Source organism: Ranitomeya imitator, chromosome 1, assembly GCF_032444005.1.
Source record: "Ranitomeya imitator isolate aRanImi1 chromosome 1, aRanImi1.pri, whole genome shotgun sequence".
Classification (NCBI taxonomy): Eukaryota; Metazoa; Chordata; class Amphibia; order Anura; family Dendrobatidae; genus Ranitomeya; species Ranitomeya imitator.
The window spans coordinates 710109541-710134383 of NC_091282.1; the positions used below are offsets into that span (position 1 = coordinate 710109541).

Below are 24843 nucleotides of genomic sequence, written 5' to 3' on the forward strand. Positions count from 1 at the left end.
GGTGTTTCAGCAGGTCCTCCATTTTTTTCTGGCGATGCTAGCATGCTTGAAACAGACAACCCCGGACATGCAGTCCTTCCGGTAGTCGCACGACTCTATTGGAAACGCTGCCTGCACGTCTAGCACCAATTAGAGGGGTTTTACTCACTTGGGTGCGATGGGAGGAAAACAGGAGGCTTGTTCCATTAAAAGTTCATGTGGGTTTATTGCTTCATATACCCAGACAGACAAAAAAAAAAAACAGCCTTTAGATCAGGCAAACAAAAAAATAAAAAAAATGTCCATAGCAGGGCTCTGCTCCGCCAGGTCTGTCAGCACACAGGCTGGGGTAGAATCCAGTATTCAGGCTCGGTCTGGAGCCAAACACACACAGGAGGCCTTCTCCCTCCCAACATACAGACGATGTGCCAAACAACAGCCTCCCTTATAATAGGTTGTTAACCACACCCAGAGGTGAGGTGAGGTATGTGGGTAGCTAGACCGGCCCATCTCTCACAGCTACCCGTAACCCGGTCCCAGGTGCAACAAACGAACCTGTTCGTGCTTACATTCACTAGAGAAAATACTCTGGGTTACAACACAGAGAGCAACCAACTCTGCGTTGCTCTGCGACACACTGCTCCTATCGACTACGCAATAATTAGACACACTACAATCCTTCTATATTACAGTATTTTCTGGTGTATAAGATAACTGGGCGTTTAAGACGACCCCCAACTTTTCCATATAAAATATGGACGTATAAGACGGGGGTCATCTTATACGCCCAGTCATCTTATACGGCGTGTGCGGTGCGGATGGTTCCCAGGGTCAGGAGGAGAGGAGACCGGTCTTGTGACCGTGACGTCATTGAAGGTTTTTCGCTCAATGAATCCTTAGGAACGGAGGCCGCCGCTTGCACCGCTGAGAGTCGGGGGCCGTCGGAGGGCAAGTATATCCCGTATTTTTTATTTTTATTCTTTTTTTTACATGAATATGGATCCCAGGGCCTGAAGGAGAAAGTCTCCAGACCCTGGAAACCATCCAGGACCGCTCCCTGCACACGCCATACCCGACGTATAAGACGACCTCCGACTTTTGAGATGATTTTCAGGATTTAAAAAGTCGTCTTATACGCCGGAAAATACGGTAATTCTAAACACTCTTTTTCAGTGATTACTTTGCATCTCTGATCATACTGCACCCACAAACACAAATGATACAGCATTTGAAAGTTAAACTTGCCCCCTTCAGCAAGAAAATAGCTAAACAAACCACACATCCATGATGTGATCACAAAATACAGTTTAAACATTAATTTTCATAAACCTGCAGTAAGGAAAAATGACCTGCAAATGGTACCACACTACCCCAAAGCACACTACCACAAAGCTGCTTACAGACATCACAAACAAATCCTAACATTTGCCTTGGGGGCTTTCCAGCTTGCCGAACTCCTTGCCCAGCTGATTTCAGGCACATTGGAGGATTGCACACTTCACTGCAGGTCAGTCATATATGCAAACATATTTGTAAACATGCACTGCCTATTCAATTGCACACTTGCTCCGTTCATACTCCACCGACACACACAAATGATACATCATTTCAAAGGTCAAATTACCTGCAGGTGACATTTGCCTTGGGGTCTTTCCAGCTTGCTGAAGTGCTTGCCTAGCCTATTTCAGTCAAATTCGAGGATTGCACACTTCACTGCAGGTGAGTCACCTATGCAAACACATTTGTAATCATGCACTGCTTTTTCGGTGATTACTTCGCCTCCCACACGCACAAATGATACACCATTTGAAAGGTAAACTTGCCCCCTTCAGCAAGAAAAGACACAAACAAACCACACATTCACGATTTGATCAATAAACACAATTTAAACATTCATTTTCAGAAACCTGCAGAAAAAAAACAATAACCTGCAGGTGGCACCACAACCTCGACTTTTTTTTAGCCTCTACTTATCAAACCAATTTATTGTATTACCAATCTACATTTATAAATACCTCTCTGTGTTCATCAACTCATTAAATACATTAACATTTGACGAGCTTGATTTTCCTGAAATTGCCTGCTCCCCTGACAACTAAAAGGTGCGAAAATTTCGCACAAGCCAACTAGTATATTATATATTTTTTTCTCATCTGTTCTCATCCTCTGACTGTTTTGATCACATTTCCATTTTTTCATTGCTCTCACCCCTAGAGGTACTTTACAGTAGCATGAGGCAATGTCTACAGAACAACCAACAGAAGTTGCTGAGGTACTGCAGCTCATCCAGGATGGCACAGCTGTTATGGCTGGCAATCAGGCAACACAGCGTGCAGTAATCAGCGCACATACAGAGATCTGGCAATAACCCAAAACAATAGGACGAGCTCTGAGACGTGGAATCTCTGTAGACTGCAGTACCTGATCTATCCTCACACAACTGGAAGCAGCAGTGGATTGCGCCTATCCACTACCTATGCAACTCGGCACTGCCTGAGGAGCTGACTAGCCTGAAGATAGAAATACAAGCCTGACTTACCTCAGAGAAATACCCCAAAGGAATAGGCAGCCCCCACATATAATGACTGTTAGCAAGATGAAAAGACAAACGTAGGAATGAAATAGATTCAGCAAAGTGAGGCCCGATATTCTAGACAGAGCGAGGATAGCAAAGAGAACTATGCAGTCTACAAAAAACCCTAAAACGAAAACCACGCAAAGGGGCAAAAAGACCCACCGTGCCGAACTAACAGCACGGCGGTGCACCCCTTTGCTTCTCAGAGCTTCCAGCAAAAGATAATAACAAGCTGGACAGAAAAAACAGAAAACAAACTAGAAGCACTTATCTAGCAGAGCAGCAGGCCCAAGGAAAGATGCAGTAGCTCAGATCCAACACTGGAACATTGACAAGGAGCAAGGAAGACAGACTCAGGTGGAGCTAAATAGCAAGGCAGCCAACGAGCTCACCAAAACACCTGAGGGAGGAAGCCCAGAGACTGCAATACCACTTGTGACCACAGAAGTGAACTCAGCCACAGAATTCACAACAGTACCCCCCCCTTGAGGAGGGGTCACCGAACCCTCACCAGAACCCCCAGGCCGACCAGGATGAGCCACATGAAAGGCACGAACAAGATCTGGGGCATGGACATCAGAGGCAAAAACCCAGGAATTATCTTCCTGAGCATAACCCTTCCATTTGACCAGATACTGGAGTTTCCGTCTAGAGACACGAGAATCCAAAATCTTCTCCACAATATACTCCAATTCCCCCTCCACCAAAACAGGGGCAGGAGGCTCCACAGATGGAACCATAGGTGCCACGTATCTCCTCAACAACGACCTATGGAATACATTATGTATGGAAAAGGAGTCTGGGAGGGTCAGACGAAAAGACACCGGATTGAGAATCTCAGAAATCCTATACGGACCAATAAAACGAGGTTTAAATTTAGGAGAGGAAACCTTCATAGGTATATGACGAGAAGATAACCAAACCAGATCCCCAACACGAAGTCGGGGTCCCACACGGCGTCTGCGATTAGCGAAAAGCTGAGCCTTCTCCTGGGACAAGGTCAAATTGTCCACTACCTGAGTCCAGATCTGCTGCAACCTGTCCACCACATTATCCACACCAGGACAGTCCGAAGACTCAACCTGTCCTGAAGAGAAACGAGGATGGAACCCAGAATTGCAGAAAAATGGAGAGACCAAGGTAGCCGAGCTGGCCCGATTATTAAGGGCGAACTCAGCCAACGGCAAAAATGACACCCAATCATCCTGGTCAGCGGAAACAAAACATCTCAGATATGTTTCCAAGGTCTGATTGGTTCGTTCGGTCTGGCCATTAGTCTGAGGATGGAAGGCCGAGGAAAAAGATAGGTCAATGCCCATCCTACCACAAAAGGCTCGCCAGAACCTCGAGACAAACTGGGAACCTCTGTCAGAAACAATATTCTCAGGAATGCCATGTAAACGAACCACATGCTGGAAGAACAAAGGCACCAAATCAGAGGAGGAAGGCAATTTAACCAAGGGCACCAGATGGACCATTTTAGAAAAGCGATCACAGACCACCCAAATGACCGACATCTTTTGAGAAACGGGAAGGTCAGAAATGAAATCCATCGAAATATGTGTCCAAGGCCTCTTCGGGACCGGCAAGGGCAAAAGCAACCCACTGGCACGTGAACAGCAGGGCTTAGCCCTAGCACAAATTCCACAGGACTGCACAAAAGCACGCACATCCCGTGACAGAGATGGCCACCAGAAGGATCTAGCAACCAACTCCCTGGTACCAAAGATTCCTGGATGACCGGCCAGCACCGAACAATGAAGTTCAGAGATAACTTTACTAGTCCACCTATCAGGGACGAACAGTTTCTCGGCCGGACAACGATCAGGTTTATTAGCCTGAAATTTCTGCAACACTCTCCGCAAATCAGGGGAGATGGCAGACACAATGACTCCTTCCTTGAGGATACTCGCCGGCTCAGATAACCCCGGAGAGTCGGGCACAAAACTCCTAGACAGAGCATCCGCCTTCACATTTTTAGAGCCCGGAAGGTATGAAATCACAAAATCAAAACGAGCAAAAAACAACGACCAACGGGCCTGTCTAGGATTCAAGCGCTTGGCAGACTCAAGATAAGTAAGGTTCTTATGATCAGTCAAAACCACCACGCGATGCTTAGCACCCTCAAGCCAATGACGCCACTCCTCGAATGCCCACTTCATGGCCAGCAACTCTCGGTTGCCCACATCATAATTACGCTCAGCAGCAGAAAATTTCCTGGAAAAGAAAGCACATGGTTTGAACACTGAGCAACCAGAACCTCTCTGTGACAAAACCGCCCCTGCACCAATCTCAGAAGCATCAACCTCGACCTGGAACGGAAGAGAAACATCAGGTTGAAACAACACAGGGGCACAGCAAAAACGACGCTTCAACTCCTGAAAAGCTTCCACGGCAGCAGAAGACCAATTAACCAAATCAGCACCCTTCTTGGTCAAATCGGTCAATGGTCTGGCAATGCTAGAAAAATTACAGATGAAGCGACGATAAAAATTAGCAAAGCCCAGGAATTTCTGCAAACTTTTTAGAGATGTCGGCTGAGTCCAATCCTGGATGGCCTGAACCTTAACCGGATCCATCTCGATAGTAGAAGGGGAAAAGATGAACCCCAAAAATGAAACTTTCTGCACACCGAAGAGACACTTTGATCCCTTCACGAACAAGGAATTAGCACGCAGTACCTGGAAAACCATTCTGACTTGCTTCACATGAGACTCCCAATCATCTGAGAAGATCAAAATGTCATCCAAGTAAACAATCAAGAATTTATCCAGATACTCACGGAAAATGTCATGCATAAAAGACTGAAAAACAGATGGAGCATTGGCAAGTCCGAACGGCATCACCAGATACTCAAAATGACCCTCGGGCGTATTAAATGCCGTTTTCCATTCATCTCCCTGCCTGATTCTCACCAGATTATACGCACCACGAAGATCAATCTTAGTAAACCAACTAGCCCCCTTAATCCGAGCAAACAAGTCAGAAATCAATGGCAAGGGATACTGAAACTTAACAGTGATCTTATTAAGAAGGCGGTAATCAATACACGGTCTTAGCGAACCATCCTTCTTGGCTACAAAAAAGAACCCTGCTCCCAATGGTGACGACGATGGGCGAATATGTCCCTTCTCCAGGGACTCCTTCACATAACTGCGCATAGCGGTGTGTTCAGGTACGGACAAATTAAATAAACGACCCTTAGGGAATTTACTACCAGGAATCAAATCGATAGCACAATCACAATTCCTATGCGGAGGTAGGGCATCAGACTTGGACTCTTCAAATACATCCTGAAAGTCCGACAAGAACTCTGGGATGTCAGAAGGAATGGATGACGAAATAGACAAAAATGGAACATCACCATGTACTCCCTGACAACCCCAGCTGGTTACCGACATAGAGTTCCAATCCAATACTGGATTATGGGTTTGTAGCCATGGCAACCCCAACACGACCACATCATGCAAATTATGCAGTACCAAAAAGCGAATAACTTCCTGATGTGCAGGAGCCATGCACATGGTCAGCTGGGCCCAGTACTGAGGCTTATTCTTGGCCAGAGGTGTAGCATCAATTCCTCTCAACGGAATAGGACACCGCAAAGGCTCCAAGAAAAATCCACAACGTTTAGCATAATCCAAATCCATCAGATTCAGGGCAGCGCCTGAATCCACAAACGCCATGACAGAATATGATGACAAAGAGCACATTAAGGTAATGGACAAAAGGAATTTGGACTGTACAGTACCAATAACGGCAGAGCTATCGAACCGCCTAGTGCGTTTAGGACAATTAGAAATAGCATGAGTAGAATCACCACAATAGAAACACAGTCTGTTCAGACGTCTGTGTTCGTGCCGTTCTACTCTAGTCATAGTCCTGTCGCACTGCATAGGCTCAGGTTTACTCTCAGACAATACCGCCAGATGGTGCACAGATTTACGCTCGCGCAAGCGACGACCGATCTGAATGGCCAAGGACATAGACTCATTCAAACCAGCAGGCATAGGAAATCCCACCATTACATCCTTAAGAGCTTCAGAGAGACCCTTTCTGAACAAAGCCGCTAGTGCAGATTCATTCCACAGAGTGAGTACTGACCATTTTCTAAATTTCTGACAATATACTTCTACATCATCCTGACCCTGGCATAAAGCCAGCAGATTTTTCTCAGCTTGATCCACTGAATTAGGCTCATCGTAAAGCAATCCCAGCGCCTGGAAAAATGCATCAACATTACTCAATGCAGAATCTCCTGGTGCAAGAGAAAACGCCCAGTCCTGTGGGTCGCCGCGCAAAAAAGAAATAATAATCAAAACCTGTTGAATAGGATTACCAGAAGAATGAGGTTTCAAGGCCAAAAATAGCTTACAATTATTTCTGAAGCTCAGGAACTTAGTTCTGTCACCAAAAAACAAATCAGGAATCGGAATTCTTGGTTCTAGCATCGATTTCTGATCAATAGTATCTTGAATCTTTTGTACATTTACAACAAGATTATCCATTGAGGAGCACAGAGCCTGAATATCCATGTCCACAGCTGTGTCCTGAAGCACTCTAATGTCTAGGGGAAAAAAAAGACTGAAGACAGAGCTAAGAAAAAAAAATGATGTCAGGATTTCTTTTTTCCCTCTATTGGAAATCATTGAATGGCTCCTTGTACTGTTATGGCTGGCAATCAGGCAACACAGCGTGCAGTAATCAGCGCACATACAGAGATCTGGCAATAACCCAAAACAATAGGACGAGCTCTGAGACGTGGAATCTCTGTAGACTGCAGTACCTGATCTATCCTCACACAACTGGAAGCAGCAGTGGATTGCGCCTATCCACTACCTATGCAACTCGGCACTGCCTGAGGAGCTGACTAGCCTGAAGATAGAAATACAAGCCTGACTTACCTCAGAGAAATACCCCAAAGGAATAGGCAGCCCCCACATATAATGACTGTTAGCAAGATGAAAAGACAAACGTAGGAATGAAATAGATTCAGCAAAGTGAGGCCCGATATTCTAGACAGAGCGAGGATAGCAAAGAGAACTATGCAGTCTACAAAAAACCCTAAAACGAAAACCACGCAAAGGGGCAAAAAGACCCACCGTGCCGAACTAACAGCACGGCGGTGCACCCCTTTGCTTCTCAGAGCTTCCAGCAAAAGATAATAACAAGCTGGACAGAAAAAACAGAAAACAAACTAGAAGCACTTATCTAGCAGAGCAGCAGGCCCAAGGAAAGATGCAGTAGCTCAGATCCAACACTGGAACATTGACAAGAAGCAAGGAAGACAGACTCAGGTGGAGCTAAATAGCAAGGCAGCCAACGAGCTCACCAAAACACCTGAGGGAGGAAGCCCAGAGACTGCAATACCACTTGTGACCACAGAAGTGAACTCAGCCACAGAATTCACAACAACAGCAATGCGAGCTGTGGTAAAAAGGGTAGCTGTGTGTCATCAGAGTATCCAGAGCATGAAGCAGATACCATGAAACAGTCTAATAGACCAAGAGACATGAAGGGGGCCGTAGAAGGGCAACAACCCAGGAGCAGGACTGCTACATTCTCTTTTGTGCAAGGAGGAACAGAAGGAGCAGTGCCTGCCAGAGCCCTGCAAAATGACCTCCAGCAGGCCACTAACATCCAAGTGTCTGCTCAAACTGTCAAACAGACTCCATGAGGGGGGGTATGAAGGCCCGACATCCACAAGTGGAGGTTGTGCTTACAGTCCAACACCGTGCAGGGCGATAGGCATTTGCCAGAGAACACAAAGATTGGCCGATTCGACATTGGCGCCCTGTGATCTGCATGGATGAGAGCAGGTTCACACTGAGCAAATGTGACAGTCGTGAAAGTCTTGAGACGCCACAGAGAACGTTCTGCTGCATGCAACATCCTCCAGCATGACCGGTTTGGCAGTGGGTCAGAAATGGTGTGGGGATGCATTTCTTTAGAGGGGCCCACAGCCTTCCATGTGCTAGCTAGCCTGACTGCCATTAGGTACCAGGATGACATCCTCACACCCATTGTGAGACCATATGCAGGTGCACTGGGCCCCGAGCTCCTTCTGATTCATGACAATGCTAGGCCTCATGTGGCTGAAGTGTCTCAGTAGTTGCTGCATGATGAAGGCATTGAAGCTATGGACTGGCCTGGCCGTTTCCCAGACCTGAATCCAATCCAGCACATTTGAGACATCATGTCTTGATCCATACACCATTCCATTGCACCACAAACGGTCTAGGAATAGTCTTATGCTTTAAATCCAGATCTGGGGAGAGATCCATCAGAAGACCATCTGCCAACTCATCGGGACCATGCCCCAGGCGTTGTAGGGAGGTCATCGAGGCATGTGGAGGCCACACACACTACTGAGCATCATTTCCTTCTCTGGAGACATTTCCACTGAAGTTGGATCAGCCTGTAATTTGATTTTCCACTTTGATTTTGAGTATCATTCCAAATCCAGACCACCATGGAATATTAATTTTTATGTACATTGATCATATTTATGTTTTATTGCTCTAAACGCATTCCACTATGCAATGAATAAAGATTTTCAACTGAAACATTTTGTCCAGTGATATCTCGGACATGGTATTTTAGTGTTCCCTTTACGTTATATATACACATACACACACACAGTGCTGTTACCTGTTATTATAACCTTTCTGCCTCTGATGATGAGACTGCTGAAAAGTGTACTTCTGTAAGGTTTGTATTTATATAACAATCCTTACAAAAGTAGATTTTTCAGCAGTCTCATCATTATACAGAATGGTGTGGCTCCTGTGGCACTAGCTCATTCATTTCCATGTGATCTGATGGTCCTCTATGCTCCTGTGCCATTAGTGCGTTCCCATGCTACAGCCCCTGTACCAGCCCACACAGGTTCCACACAAAGCAACACAAAGCAAAGCAAGTTCCTTTTAAAATCCAATTAAATTGTAAAACGGACAGTGAATTTGATTTGTAAATATGGGAATATTCTGCCCTTCTGCTATGAGAATCAGTAAACTGTTTTGGGTAAATTTGCTTTTTTTTAGCAGATATTCCATGCTTATCTTTTATTATAAGATATGTCATATTTCCATTTGCTGTACAGATAAGTGCAATCGATAGTTCTCTGTAAGCAGCGTTGTGATAATCATTGGTATAAAGACTGTGTACCTCCCTCGCTGCTTTATTGTCAGCTTTAAAACGTTTGCAACATATCTATGTCAACTACACAAAGTAGTTGTATTTTTGGGCCTTTTGTGTTTTTGCTAAGCGGAGCCTGTCTAAATCTGTAATACATATAGGTCAGATGTAAGGATTGGTATAGAAGCAGATGGTACTAAGCTATAATCATAGCTAGATATGGATGATGGGCAAGTTAATACAGTACCTCATATGGTATACATTTTTTTTTTGCAGTGTTCCACTGTCTAGGAAAGTGCAGTCTGACGGAGGACAAGAGGACTCTTTTGGCCTAAATGGTATGAAAGGTGCCTATGAATTACATCCGGTGTGAAAATGGATGGTTGACGGAGAAAGAACGGCTTAGTCCATTAAAATGGGGATTTTTATTGTCCAAAAGATCCTCACTAGTGATGAGCAAACGTGCTGGGATAAGGTGTTATCTGAGCACGCTCTGGTGTTAACCGAGTGTCTTCGGCGTGATTGAACAACATGTTCGACTCCCCGCGGCTGCATTTCTCGGGGCTCTTCAACAGATGCAAAACATGCAGAGATTGCCTAACAGACAGACAGTCTGCATGTGTTACAGCTGTCGAACAGCCACGAGACATGGAGCAGAGGAGAATGAAACATATTTCGAGCACGCCTAAGACACTCGGTTAGCACCCAAGCATGCTTGGATACCTTATCGGAGCACATTCGCTCATCTCTAATCCTTACCCTACCCATAGTCTAATGTCAAGAGAATAACAACACACCCTTATATACATCAGCTGTTGGCCGGTTTCACTACAATCTGTGGCTTTGGAAGAGGTCTGTATAATATATATTGCCACCTTGAAGAGCTTAATAGGTCACAGACTACTATAGAAAGCTTCTAAATACACAGCATGGAGTCCGGTGACAGAAGAGAAGGAGGTATATACAGAAAGGATATCAGACACCACAACAGGTTTCTTCTTTTTATCAGGGCTGAACGGGTCCTTCCGTTTCCGCCGAGACTGCAATTCATCATTCCACAGCTCTGAAAAAGAAATAAATGGCAGATTAGTGGCACTTTCTCCAATTAGGACGTGGTTTTCTTGAACTATGTAGCTGAAGGCACAATACACACTGCGGATACATCTTGTGATTGAGGTTGTGTAGAGCAAATGCGTCATTCAAAACTTCCCTATTGTTTACATCAGGTTTCTTGCTTAAATTTTGCATTTTTTTTTTAAAAATCAATATTGTTTTTTCTTAATATTTTTTTTTCTTCATTTAACAAAAACCCAATTTGAAAATAGATCATTTTCTGATGACTCGTTTACACAGTCTTCATTGTCTATTCTCTAGGCTTGGAGAATGAACCATACTTTATAGAGAGAGGCGGATTGTTTTGGGGAGACTACAGGTCCATCCGGTGGATCAGTAGTGTGATTCCACTGGACGAGAGGCTCGCAGATCTCTTAACCTTCTGGGATCCTACTAGCTGGCATACATTAATTGCAAACATGCGGTCACATGTGACACTTCTCTGTTGTGAATTCTGTTGTCAGGCTCCCTCCTGTGGTCATGAATGGTACATCGGCTGGTTCTGTCCATGGTCTTTCTCTGGTGCCTGTGGGTGTTTCTAAGTTTCCTTCCACAGGTGACGAGGCTAATTCGTTAGTGGGCTGCTCTATTTAACTCCACTTAGATCTTTGCCCCATGCCAGCTGTCAATGTTGTACTATGGCTCTTGTTCGCTCCTGGATCGTTCTGAGTTCCTGTTGCTCCAGCAGAAGCTAAGTTCCTCTGTGCTATTTTGCTTGTTTGCTATTTTTTCTGTCCAGCTTGCTTTTGTCAATATTGCCTTGCTTGCTGGAAGCTCTGGGACGCAGAGGGGCGCCTCCCGCACCGTGAGTCGGTGCGGAAGGTATTTTTTCCCTGCACTCTCTGCGTGGTTTTTTGTAGGTTTTTGTGCTGACCGCAAAGTAACCTTTTCTATCCTCGGTCTGTTTAATAAGTCGGGCCTCACTTTGCTAAATCTATTTCATCTCAGTGTTTGTATTTTCATCTTTACTCACAGTCATTATATGTGGGGGGCTGCCTTTTCCTTTGGGGAATTTCTCTGAGGCAAGGTAGGCTTTATTTTTCTATCTTCAGGGCTAGCTAGTTTCTTAGGCTGTGCCGAGTTGCATAGGGAGCGTTAGGCGCAATCCACGGCTATTTCTAGTGTGTTTTGATAGGTTTAGGGATTGCGGTCAGCAGAGTTCCCACGTCCCAGAGCTCGTCCTTATTATCAGTAACAATCAGGTCCATTATTTGTCCAAACCACCGGATCATAACACTTCTCCTGTGTCTTTGGGGGGGGGGGGGGTTACAGGAAAATGGTGACAGTTTACACATTGCACTCTTTTATAATTGGGCAGACTTATTTAAAGGGACGCACAGACTGACTGCTCACACCAAGTATAGGCGCTCGGCGCACCCTTGGCATGGTGAAATGGCTCGGCGCACCTTCCTACGTGGCTCTATGAAGCCACAGTTATCAGAGAGAAGGCGGGAATGGAGATAGAGAGAAAACAAGCGGGTGAGAAGGTGCACTTAAATGTTTAGCCCCACCATGAAGCACAGCAAGTCTGTACTTGGTTTGAACAGTCATTCTGTGCTGACAGTTCCTTTAAGTCCAGAAAACCCCTTTAAATCCACAAAATTCTCTGTTTGTTGCGGATTTTACTTGCGTCAATCTTAGAGGGGTGACTTGCATGGCACATTATACTCCTTAACAGCTGCACTACCCTCCGCAGTCCTTGAACTAGGCTTTCCTGAAGTACCCCAGGCTCAGCCTGCAGCACCCAGTATTACATTGCATGCTAGAGTGCTGGCTCAGCCTGCAGCACCCAGTATTACATTGCATGCTAGAGTGCTGGCTCAGCCTGCAGCACCCAGTATTACATTGCATGCTAGAGTGCTGGCTCCACTACTGGACACAGGAATACCAGATACGGAGTCGGACAGATATGAGCAGCCCACAGCACGGGCCAGAGGTGACTGATGCTGACAATTAGAAGCAGGTGCAAGAATACAAAGAAGAAAAGGTTCCAGCAGTGTTCATTACCTGAGGTAATATCAATACTGTGACGATCTTCCTCCAGTCTTCTAATTTTCTCTTCTAATTCGCATTGGACCGTATCGTAAAGTAACAGCTTCTCACTCTAAAACACAAAAGCAGGTTTAGTGATACAATCTCCTAAAATAATAGGGACACTTACCAGGTCACTATGTAGCTTATCAGTCACAGTCACCAACTAATCGTATTTAGTCTCACATTTCAATTATAACTGATAAATGTTATAATATATATATATTTAAAAAAATAAAACCTTGTGTCCCTGCAGCAGGAGCCTCTCCCCACTGCAGCAGGACACAATGATTGGTAATCCCCAACCCACCCCCTTTATTAGTCAAAAATAAAAGAGAACTGCAGGAAAGGAGCCAGTCTTCTCTGAACAATCTGTAAATGTGTGGAGCTGAAATACTGACACGTGAATAAGGGCTTAGAAGCAGTGCAGGGAATTCAAGGTTTCTATTGTACTACTTACAATAAGAGACCCAGCGATCTTCTCAGCTGTCACAGAGTGCAGAATAATCATCCCCACAAGTTTCCGTCACATTTCAAGCTGACCAGTCCTCCATGTTCAGTCCTGCACGTTAATGTCAGCTCTCCCCTTATATTAAGTGGGTGCAATAGGTAGCCAATTCATTGTGATAATTCTGGTAATAAGCGGAGTGGTCGGTGAATGATTACTTTCAGTTGTTGGCTTTATAAAAAATAACTAGCTATTGCACAAAAACTAAGTGTAACATGGCAAGAAAAGAAATATAAAGCAGAGGAGCTGCCAACTGTTACATAGCACAGGCTTCCACAATCATCTGTAATCTGCAGGGGAACTCATTATCAAGCATTTACTTGCAGTATTGCCAACGTCGCCTCTCAATGAAATGTAATGTGTGGAGCAGACCACTTCTTTAAAAGGAGAGTACTCATCTTCAGTAGGGCACTGCTCTCCTGCATCCCAGCTGCGCTCCTGAAGATTCACAGTTCAGACCAGCGGCATGGTTCAGCTGTTGGTCCCAACTGTGTGGTCTCCGATGCAGAAGCAGCTTTGCGTGTAAAGTATGGGAGAGGGGCAAAAACACTGAAGTTTGGAACCAGCACAAGCAAGCTTTACAGCAAAGTGCAAGTAGGTGCTAACCCCTAACCACACCCCTGATTTGCAGTTTCTGTGTACACTGTCTGAAAACTGCCAATCAGTGGTGGGGGAGGTATTCTACAGATTAGTTGGACTGCCTGGCACATGAAACCTAGTCCTGCAATAATAATATCCTGCTGATAAAATACTGGATTGTAACAACCCCTTTAAGAATACTCATTTCTGAACCCATTTCCTTTATAGTGTACTAGATGGCAGCCCGATTCTAAAGAATCGGGAGTCTAGAATCCATATATACTTTATTCAAATGTAAGAATAATACAATTAATAAATAATAGTAAGAAAGAACAAAAATAATAGGCAGTATATGGAGAAAACACCAAACAAAAGTTCAAAATTGGTGTGAAAATGTCACTGAACCACTTCACAACTAAATATATATAGTTTTGGTAAATGGTATTATCATTTTTTTGACGAAATTCGGCAGGAGCTTGAAGAGCAACGTCACTGGGCCCGCCTCCACGCAGTAGAAACTTGCTGTGAGGTAAAAATTCAAAAATCACACCAAAATGGCGGGCGGAGTGTGTCACAGTACGGCACGTTTCTGATTGGTCGCTCGCAGCAGGCGGCAACCAATCAGACACTGGACACTGTTGACGTCACTTAGCTCCGGACATTAGCTCCGCACATTAGCTCCGGACATTAGCTCCGGACAAAGCCACGGAAGTTGGCACAAATTGCAGGAAGTAGTATTCTAGGCAATTATATATTAGATACAGAATATACACCTTTCACATATCATAAGAACAGTGTTAGAGACTCTTACCTCGCAGTGTTGGCGTGCAGCTTGGATCTCACAGTCATGTTTGTTCTTTACAGACTCTAAGCATAACTCCCGGTAAATGCCTTAAATAAAAAAAGAAAACAAAATGTAACGGAAAACCAAATGATAATTTTCATGTGATGACAAGAATTACTGATCAGTACAAGCAAAAAAAGTTTTACTCAGTCTAAAATGCTACCTGTACATGGAGAGGAAGGCCCGGGGGAAAAAAAAAAAATTGTATAGAATGATAGGGATACTTTAAAAGGAAGAAAAAAAATTATCCTGATTAATTTCATAATTCATATCGATAAAAGATGGAGCACAGTTTCTTTTTCCAGGGCTCCAACTTCTCGTTTCTGAAATATTAAAACAAATAATACTATTTTGTCTGCCGGTAGCCACCACCAGGGGCGCTTACTGAAGACAAACTGAAAATAACAGTTGCATTATTGTACACAGCAGGATTCCTCTAGCGTCCGCTGCAGGCAGTCACATCATAACTGGGAGTTGTAAATTTACAAGGCCATACAGTGTTCTGCTTTCATTGCCTGTGCTGGCACTTCAATTTGACTTAATGGACCGAGCTTCAAACAGAATTCAGCTTTTGCCAAAAATTGAAGATAGGAATCTAGCCGTAAATGGTAAATTAAAAAAAAAAAAAAAAAAAAACACACAATACAATAAAATTTTAAATACTATTGAGCAATTGGTTTCTTTACAAGACCGTACACATTAAGCATGTCCAGATTAAAGCAGGATCAGTTAATATGTATGGAGTCAGCGCTCATGCCTCCCTGCCCAGACACTGGAAGGAAGAAAGATGGAACACTATGCTTTTCAACATGTCTGATCCTAGATTTTGATAAAAAATAAGCTTCCTCCAAGTGTACAGAGTTTTCGGGCTCCACAAAATAAAGAAAAATAGAGATTTTTGTGTACTCACCGTAAAATCCTTTTCTCTGAGCCATTCATTGGGGGACACAGACCGTGGGTGTATGCTGCTGCCACTAGAAGGCAGACACTAAGTGATACAAAAAAGTTAGCTCCTCCCCTGCAGTATACACCCTCCTGTTGGCTCTCAGCTAACCAGTTCGCTGCAAAAGCAGTAGGAGATCAATAACATATGAGCATATGGCAGGTCACATTATATATATGAGAGTATAGCATGTCAAATTATAAAGCAAGCACAAGCTAATTATAGGGTGGGAGCTGTGTCCCCCAATGAATGGCTCGGAGAAAAGGATTTTACGGTGAGTACACAAAAATCCCTATTTCTCCTTCGCCTCATTGGGGGACACAGACCGTGGTACGTCCCAAACCAGTCCCTGGGTGGGGATAACATCAGATCAGGCCCTGTGTAACCGCTACTTACAAGTGCGCTACCGCGGCCTGCAGAGTCTGCCTGCCGAGTCTGCCTGCCCAGACTCACATCTGTGGAAGTCTGGGAATTATAGTGCTTCAAGAATGCATGTGGACTGGACGAACGAACCCGCAAGCTTGTAGGCTTGCTTTGCAGATGCCTGGTGCCTAGAACCCAAGAAACCTCGATAGACAGGGAGATAGGCTGACATCTAACACGGAAGTACTCCTGAATGGTGTAACGAATCCACCAAGCTAACATGGCTGATGAAACAGCTAAACCCTTCCTGTAACCGTCAGAAAGCCATCCTCTTACCGTGAAGTAGTCCAAATAAAGTGTCCAACCTTCGGAAGGATGCCGTCCTCGAGACATACCTACTCAGAGCACTCACCTCATCCAGAATATGGGGAACCCATTCCGTTTTGTGGACAGGTGCCGAAAGAGATGAGGGAAGAACGATGCCCTCATAACTGTGGGAATAGAATACCACTTGGTAAGAAGGGACGGGGATGGCATGAGGGCAACCTTGCCTTGATGGTAATAAGGGAAAAAAGTCTGAAAGAACAGAGCGGCTAGCTCCAAAAACTCATCAGGATGAGGAGATCACAGAGAAAAAAGGGCGACCTTCCCTGATAGTAAAGTCTGTCCGGATCAAAAGTAGTCTACTGTAAGACTCCCAGGACCATTAAGGTCCCAAAGACCTAACGGTATGGCTGAACCATGAACTAGAGTACATTGGTGTTCAGTCTGGACGCCATCCGACCTACATTTGGAGTGCTCCAGAGAAGACAAATCTGATGGAAGACTTCCGGGTGAAGTTCCCACTCAGATGAGGCAGGACCCTGACGGCGTCTGCTGCCCAGAGTTCTACTCCTGAGAGGTGTAGTGCTGAGATGACCGAATGATAGATTGTAGCCCAACAGAGAATGGGAGGTACCTCGGCCATGACGCCTGGTCGTGGGTACATGCTAGATGACTGACGTATGGCACAGACGTGGGATTGTCCAATTGAATCGGATGGGGTGATCTGCAAGAAGGCAGTGGACCTGCTGTAGAACTAGATGCCCAGAAGAATGATCAGGAGAAGAGGAATAGCATCGGTAGTGACTAATAACCATTGAACCGGGAGAAAGGATCTCTCCTGGATGAGGAAGGAGCTCAGAGACTACCCTCTGAAAGCCTGTTTGACCTGCAGAAAACGAGAGGAGCGAAGAAAACCGCTTCCATTGTCAAAAATTTTCCTCAGAACCTTCCTACCAAATTGAATGGAATGAGGGGATGAGTGTACAACTGCGTGAGCTCTCTGTTGAAGGACCACGGCCTTGTCTCAAGGGAGAATCACCAACCTTCTGGAAGATTCCAGGATCATCCTCAAAAAAGGATATCTGCTGGGCTGGAAATGAGGAAAAACTTGTCTAAGTTTAGCTGCCAGACCAGGAGAGAGAGGGTATTGCAAGAGATATAGACGACTCAGCGCATGGCTGGAAGAGCGGCTAGAAAGTCGAGCAGATAGGGCAGGAACATGACAGCCGTCATAACCCTTGCGAACACTCTAGGTGTGGTAGCAAGGCCGAAGGACAAGGTCGTGATTTGAAAATGTTGTTCGCGAAAGGGAAAGCGAAGGAATTTTTGAAAAGGCTTTGTGAAGGTAAGCATCCCAAATGTCGGTGGATGCCAGGAACTCCACCTTTTTCCATTGAAGTAAAGGCTGAGCGGAGGAACTCCATCCGAAGAAGGGGGACCTTGTCAAGCTTGGTAGAAGTTTGAGGTTCAGGGTCGGTCTCACTTTTCGGTCCCTTTGTTGGAACCAAGATCCCTTAAATCTAGACTGTCCTGGTCAACTCATCCACTGCTGGTTGGGTCTATAGGAAACATACGATCCTTTGTTCCCCACACTCCCAACTTCTCACCGAATAACCGATCACTCTAGTAAGGGAGTAATGTCAGAGGCCTTTTGAACACAGAGTACGCTTCCATTCTATGAGCTATAATGTCCTTCTGAATGTAATGGCATTTGCTGCTGACAGCGCCGCGCAAGTAGACGCATCTGAGAGGCGTGAAGCAGCTAGTCTCCTCGCTCAAGAAATTTGATTGACCAGCTGTACCATCTTCGAGAGAATGTTACTGTTAGAAATCAACGTAATTAAGGTCTCTGACCAGGAGACCATTGCTCTAGCAACACATGCGGCAGCTAAGGAAGGGTAGAGCTCTGAACCGGAGGTCGCAAGACGGAAGAAACCAGATTTGCTATCTGACAGTCCGTAGTATTTTTAATTGATGATCCATCAGGCAGGGATACTGGTAGGTATACCACAGGAGATTCTACCCCGTTAATATGCCAAGTGGCAGAATGCGCGGCTGCATGCAGAAGGTCAGGAAAAGCCATCTCTTGCTATCGCCACTCTCTTTTGATGGTGCGGAGTTAAAATGATGAACCCTCAATCTACCACCCTCTTAACAGGGAAGTGGAGAGGGATCGTCCGCCTTCTTGCATCATCTGCTAAATAGTGGGGATGCAGAGGGGGGTGTTCGGACGCCAAAAAGGGAGCCTCTGTACATCCACAGAGTTAAGGTCCCTGGGTGGACAGGGCTGGTTGTCCGGCATCAGGCCTGGCTACAGAAGAGTATACATGGAGGCGACACTCCGTGTGCTCGTCTATTGATGGTGTGGGGAAATCGGTGCCCTTTAAAAGGACCCGTCACCCCTAAGTATCAGACCAGGCATGGCATCTCACGTCTTAGGTGGGTATACATGGAGGGGACACCCCACGTGTTTGCATATTGGCTGAAAAAGGATACCGCGCTTTCAGAGGTTTCTGTCCAGTGGATCGCTTATCCGGACGCTCCCTGTGCGGGTGAATGGCAAATGCTCTGCGAGGGAGTTTAGTCTCCTTATGAGGGACACTGCTAGATCTAGAGTACAACCGAAGTCCTCGTCAATCTACAGAGATCCTTTTCTGAAGTTCTGCAGTCCAGAACCAAGGCAATATCCGATCCATATTTAAGACTTGTTCTCAGCAAATCATTGGTGAGGAATCAGGAAATGAAACTTTTGTTTTCTAGGCGCATGTACGTTTCTAGACGCCTGTACGTTTCTAGAAAACTTGCGGCTCCTGCTAGCCGTCTGCTCACAGGAAGCAAAGGGACCATCTATATTGGTCCTGCGAGCACTCCGAGCCACAGAGGGTTCAAGGAGGGATTCAATCTCTTGGTCAGAGAATCCATGGGTTGCGGCAGTGACGAAGCCCACTCAGGGAACTAGGTACTCTGGGATAAGGTGAAATCGGCAGCGGAGGGCTCCTGAGCTCATTTAGAGTGACCGGCTTCGGACTGGTCATGAGCCTTCAAGACCAGGGAATGCTGGTCATATGTGCCTTCAAGACCAGGGAATGCTGGTCATATGTGCCTTCAAGACCAGGGAATGCTGGTCATATGTGCCTTCAAGACCAGGGAATGCTGGTCATATGTGCCTTCAAGACCAGGGAATGCTGGTCATATGTGCCTTCAAGACCAGGGAATGCTGGTCATATGTGCCTTCAAGACCAGGGAATGCTGGTCATATGTGCCTTCAAGACCAGGGAATGCTGGTCATATGTGCCTTCAAGACCAGGGAATGCTGGTCATATGTGCCTTCAAGACCAGGGAATGCTGGTCATATGTGCCTTCAAGACCAGGGAATGCTGGTCATGTGCCTTCAAGACCAGGGAATGCTGGTCATGTGCCTTCAAGACCAGGGAATGCTTGTCATGTGCCTTCAAGACCAGGGAATGCTGGTCATGTGCCTTCAAGACCAGGGAATGCTGGTCATGTGCCTTTAACCCCTTAATCCCATTTGACGTACTATCCCGTCAAGGTGACCTGGGACTTAATTCCCAGGGACGGGATAGTACGTCATAGCGATCGGCCGCACTCATGGGGGGAGCGCAGCTGGGTGTCAGATGATTATCGCAGCTGACATCCGGCACTATGTGCCGGGAGCGGTCACGGACCGCCCCCGGCACACTGCGCTCAAACATGATCGCAGTGTTCTGGCGGTATAGGGAAGCATCGCGCAGGGAGGGGCCTCACTGCATGCTTACCCGAGACCCTCGGAGCAACGCGATGTGATCGCGTTGCTCAGAGGGTCTCCTACCTTCTTCTCCCTGCAGGCCCCGGATCCAAAATGGCCACGAGGCTGCATCCGGGTCCTGCAGGGAGGTGGCTTACCAAGCGCCTGCTCAGAGCAGGCGCTGGTAAACCTGCAGCAGTGCACATCAGATCGTTGATCTGACAGTGCACAGCAGAGTGTCAGATCAGCGATGTGACCTTATAACATGACGTCCCCCCTGGGGCAATGTTATAAAGTAAAAAAAAAAAAATTAGTTGTGTAAGAAAAAAAAAAAAAAAACCGAGGCAAAACACAACTCTTTATTATCATACCGCCGAACAAAAAGTGGAATAACACGCGATCAAAAAGACAGATATAAATATCCATGGTACAGCTGAAAACGTCATCTTGTCCCGCAAAAAAAAAACAGCCGCCATACAGCATCATCAGCAAAAAAATAAAGTTATAGTCCTCAGAATAAAGCAATGCAAAAATAATTATATTTTCTATAAAAATAGTTTTTATCGTATAAAAGCGCCAAAACATTAAAAAAATTATATAAATGAGGTATCGCTGTAATCCCCCCCCCCCCCCCCCCCAAAAAGAAATTCATGAATAGCTGGTTTTTGGTCATACTGCCTCACAAAAAAAATCGGAATAAAAAGCGATCAAAAAAAGTCACGTGCGCGAAAATGTTACCAATAAAAAAGTAAACTCGTCCCGCAAAAAAACAAGACCTCACATGACTGTGGACCAAAATATGGAAAAATTATAGCTCTCAAAGTGTGGTAATGCAAAAAAATATTTTTTGCAATAAAAAGCAACTTTTAGGGTATGTTTCCACGTTCAGGAAACTCTTTTTGATGCTGCGTTGAGCCGCAGCGTCAAAAACACAGCGTTCAGATGTTACAGCATAGTGGAGGGGATTTCATGAAATCCCGTCTCCACTATGCATTAAAAGACGCATGCGGCATACCCGCGAAAACGCACATGCGGCACGTCTTAAGAACGCAGCATGTCCTTACATTGCAGAAAAAACGCAAGGACAGCGCAGGTGACCTGCCAGTGACCTCAGGTGCAGATTTGGTCAGGATTTTACCTGCATAAACATGCACACATACCCTTAGCGTGTGACGGCTGCCAATCATAAAAATCCGCTAAAAAACCTGCTATAAAAGTAACTCAAACCCCCCTTCATCACCACCTTAGTTAGGGAAAAAAAGAAAAAAAAAAAAAAAGTGTATTTATTTCCATTTTCCCCATTAGGGTTAGGGTTGAGGCTAGGGTTAGGGTTTGTATTACATGTACGGTTGGGATTAGGGTTAGGGTTGGGATTAGGGGTGTGTTTGGGTTACGGTTTCCAGAATTAGGGGGTTTCCACTGTTTAAGCACATCAGGGGCTCTCCAAACGCGACATGGCGCCCGATCTCAATTCCAGCCAATTCTGCGTTGAAAAAGTAAAACAGTGCTCCTTCCCTTCCGAGCTCTCCCGTGCGCCCAAACAGGGGTTTACCCCAACATATGGGGTGTCAGCGTACTGAGGACAAATTGGACAACTTCTGGGATCCAATTTCTCTTGTTACCCTTAAGAAAATAAAAATTTGGGGGGCTAAAAAAAAACTTTTTTGTAGGAAAAAAAATGATTTTTTTATTTTCACAGCTCTGCGTTATAAACTGTAGTGAAATACTTGGGGGTTCAAAGTTCTCACAACACGTCTAGATAAGTTCCTTGGGGGGTCTAGTTTCCAATATGGGGTCACTTGTTGGGGGTTTCTACTGTTTAGTTACATCAGGGGCTCTGCAAATGCAATGTGACGCCTGCAGACCATTCCATCTAAGTCTGCATTCCAAATGGCGCTCCTTCCCTTTCGAGCTCTGCCATGCGCCCTAATGGTGGCTCCCCCCCACACATGGGGTATCAGCTTACTCAGGACAAATTGGACAACTTTTGGGGTCCAATTTCTCTTGTTACCCTTGGGAAAATGCAAAACTGGGGGCGAAAAGAATTTTTGTGAAAAAATATGATTTTTAATTTTTACGGCTCTGCATTATAAACTGTAGTGAAACACTTGGAGGGTCAAAGTGCTCACCACACATCTAGATAAGTTCCTTAGGGGGTCTACTTTCCAAAATGGTGTCACTTGTGGGGGTTTCAATGTTTAGGCACATCAGTGGCTCTCCAAACGCAACATGGCATCCCATCTCAATTCCAGTCAATTTTGCATTGAAAAGTCAAATTGCCCTCCTTCGCTTCCGAGCTCTCCCATGCGCCCAAACAGTGGTTTACTGCCACATATGGGGTATCGGTGTACTCAGGACAAATTGTACAACAACTTTTGTGGTCCGTTTTCTCCTGTTACCCTTGGTATAATAAAACAAATTGGAGCTGAAGTAAATGTTTTGTGAAAAAAAGTTAAATGTTCATTTTTTTTTTTTTAAACATTCCAAAAATTCCTGTGAAACACCTGAAGGGCTAATCTTCTTGAATGTGGTTTTGAGCACCTCGAGGGGTGCAGTTTTTAGAATGGTGTTACACTTGGGTATTTTCTATCATATAGACCCCTCAAAATCACTTCAAATGTGATGTGGTCCCTAAAAAAAAAAAAATGATGTTGTAAAAATGAGAAATTGCTGGTCAACTTTTAACCCCTATAACTCCCTAACAAAAAAAATGTTGGTTCCAAAATTGTGCTGATGTAAAGTAGACATGTGGGAAATGTTACTTATTAAGTATTTAGTGTGACATATCTCTGTGATTTAAGGGCACAAAAATTCAAAGTTGGAAAATTGCGAAATGTTCAAAATTTTCCCCAAATTTCCATTTTTTTTTCACAAATAAACACAGGTAATATCAAAGAAATGTTACCACTATCATGAAGCCCAATAGGGCACGAGCGAGCAAACAATGTCAGAATCACCGGGATCCATTGAAGCGTTCCAGAGTTATAACCTCATAAATGGACAGTGGTCAGAATTGTAAAAATTGACCCAGTCATTAACGTACAAACACCTTGGGTGTTGAGGGCAGAACAAAGTACTGCAGTGCGCAGGTGCCGGAAAGGTCATCAGGGCAGACAAAGTACACCTGCGCCGGAGCCGTGGCTGAAGATCAGAAGAGGACGTCTTGGAATGAAGATGGGAGGCGCCGCAGCGGACCAGAGACGCCCATCCGACCGGACCAGCAGCGGGATCGCCCCTGGGTGAGTATAATCGAACGTCTTTTTCTCCTCTTTCAGTTAACATTGGGGGCTTATCTACAGCATTACAGAATGCTGTAGATAAGCCCCTGATGCCGGTGGGCTTACCTCACTCGCGATTTTCGGGGTGACAGGTTCCCTTTAAAGACCAGACGAGGGAATACGGGTTATTTGTCTTTAAGACTAGGGAATACTGGTCGTTTACCTTTAAGACCAGGCAGGAGATACTGGACGTGTCTTTAAGCACAGGGGAAGATGCAGGGGAAGAAAACAGTACTTCCTTTCCCGGAGGCAGAGTCGTTGTGCCCCTTTAACGCAAAACCGTAGCGTGCGTGCGTGTGTGAATAGGCCCAAGCCGGGGGCCTAAATTTCTGCAGCTGGTGGGAGCAATACCAGGGGTAGAATAGAGGGGCGTTGCCGAGAGAAGCGAGCATTCCAGTGCTAGGTGAGAAGCGCCAGAAAAGGTGGGCAAAGCCGCTATAGCGCGGGCATGGCTTCCGGAATTCGGCCTACACATCGGCCGAAGCCGGGGGCTAAATTTTTGCCGCCGGCCGGAGCGTTATCAGGAAGGTGGGCCACAGGGAAGCTGAGGCTGTTTGTCAGCATGTGAATATCCCACTGCAGAGGCCCACCACCGACTGGATCTACTCACCATCGGTGCGTGTCCCGGAATTGAGTCGCCGCGATGACTGGGTTTCAGCGCCGAGGAAAGCGCGCGCACTATTGTTCTGCTGCAGGTCAGGTATTGCAGCGAAGACAGTGCAGGGATAGAGGGATAAACCTCAATCCATCATCCCTTTGTTAGGGAGGTGGAGAGGAACCGTCCGCCTCCTTCTATCATCCGCTTTAACAGAGGTGGTACAGTGGGGGCTGCTCGGATGCCAAAGAGAGGGGCCTCTGTACATCCACGGAGTTCAAGTCCCAGGGTGGACAGGGCCAGTTGTCCGGCATTAGGCCTGGCTGCAGAAGAAGGTACATGGAGGCGACACTCCATGTGCTTGTCCGTTGAAGGTGTGGGGAGATCGGTGCCCTTGAAGGGACCCGTCGCCCCTAAGAATCAGATCAGGCAGTGGCATCCCACGTCACAGGAGAGGATACGGAGAGGCAACGCTCCACGTGCTCGCCTGTTGATGGTTCGGGGAGATCGGAGCCTTGAAAGGATCCGTCGCCCCTTCGTTGTAGAAAGTAGTGTCAAAAATGTAAAAGGTAAAAATAAAATGAGTTTTGGGTCTGAATAGCAGACCCGTCCGTGTGCCTCCTACAGACACTAAGAAAGAACTGGTTAGCTGAGAGCCAGCAGGAAGGTGTATACTGCAGGGGAGGAGCGAACTTTCTTTGTATCACATAGGGTTCCTTTTCACTTGTGAGAAATACATGCGAGTCTCGCATGTTAAAACCAAGCTCTGCCTTCGGCACTGCAGAGAGTAGCGTGCGGATGCATAGCAATACATGGAGCTGCAAGCTCC

General features: G+C 45.7%; 1 protein-coding gene across 1 annotated transcript in view; it reads right to left on the bottom strand.

Annotated features, from left to right (window-relative positions):
* BRMS1L (BRMS1 like transcriptional repressor) overlaps window positions 1–24843 on the bottom strand; it is a 56255-nt gene that overhangs the window by 15045 nt on the left and 16367 nt on the right. Inside the window, exons 4-6 of the mRNA XM_069732011.1 lie at window positions 14734–14813; window positions 12812–12908; window positions 10668–10754 (exon numbers count right to left, since the gene is read on the bottom strand). Of these exons, the coding sequence (XP_069588112.1) occupies window positions 10668–10754; window positions 12812–12908; window positions 14734–14813 (264 nt within the window). The remainder of the gene's footprint in view (window positions 1–10667; window positions 10755–12811; window positions 12909–14733; window positions 14814–24843) is intronic.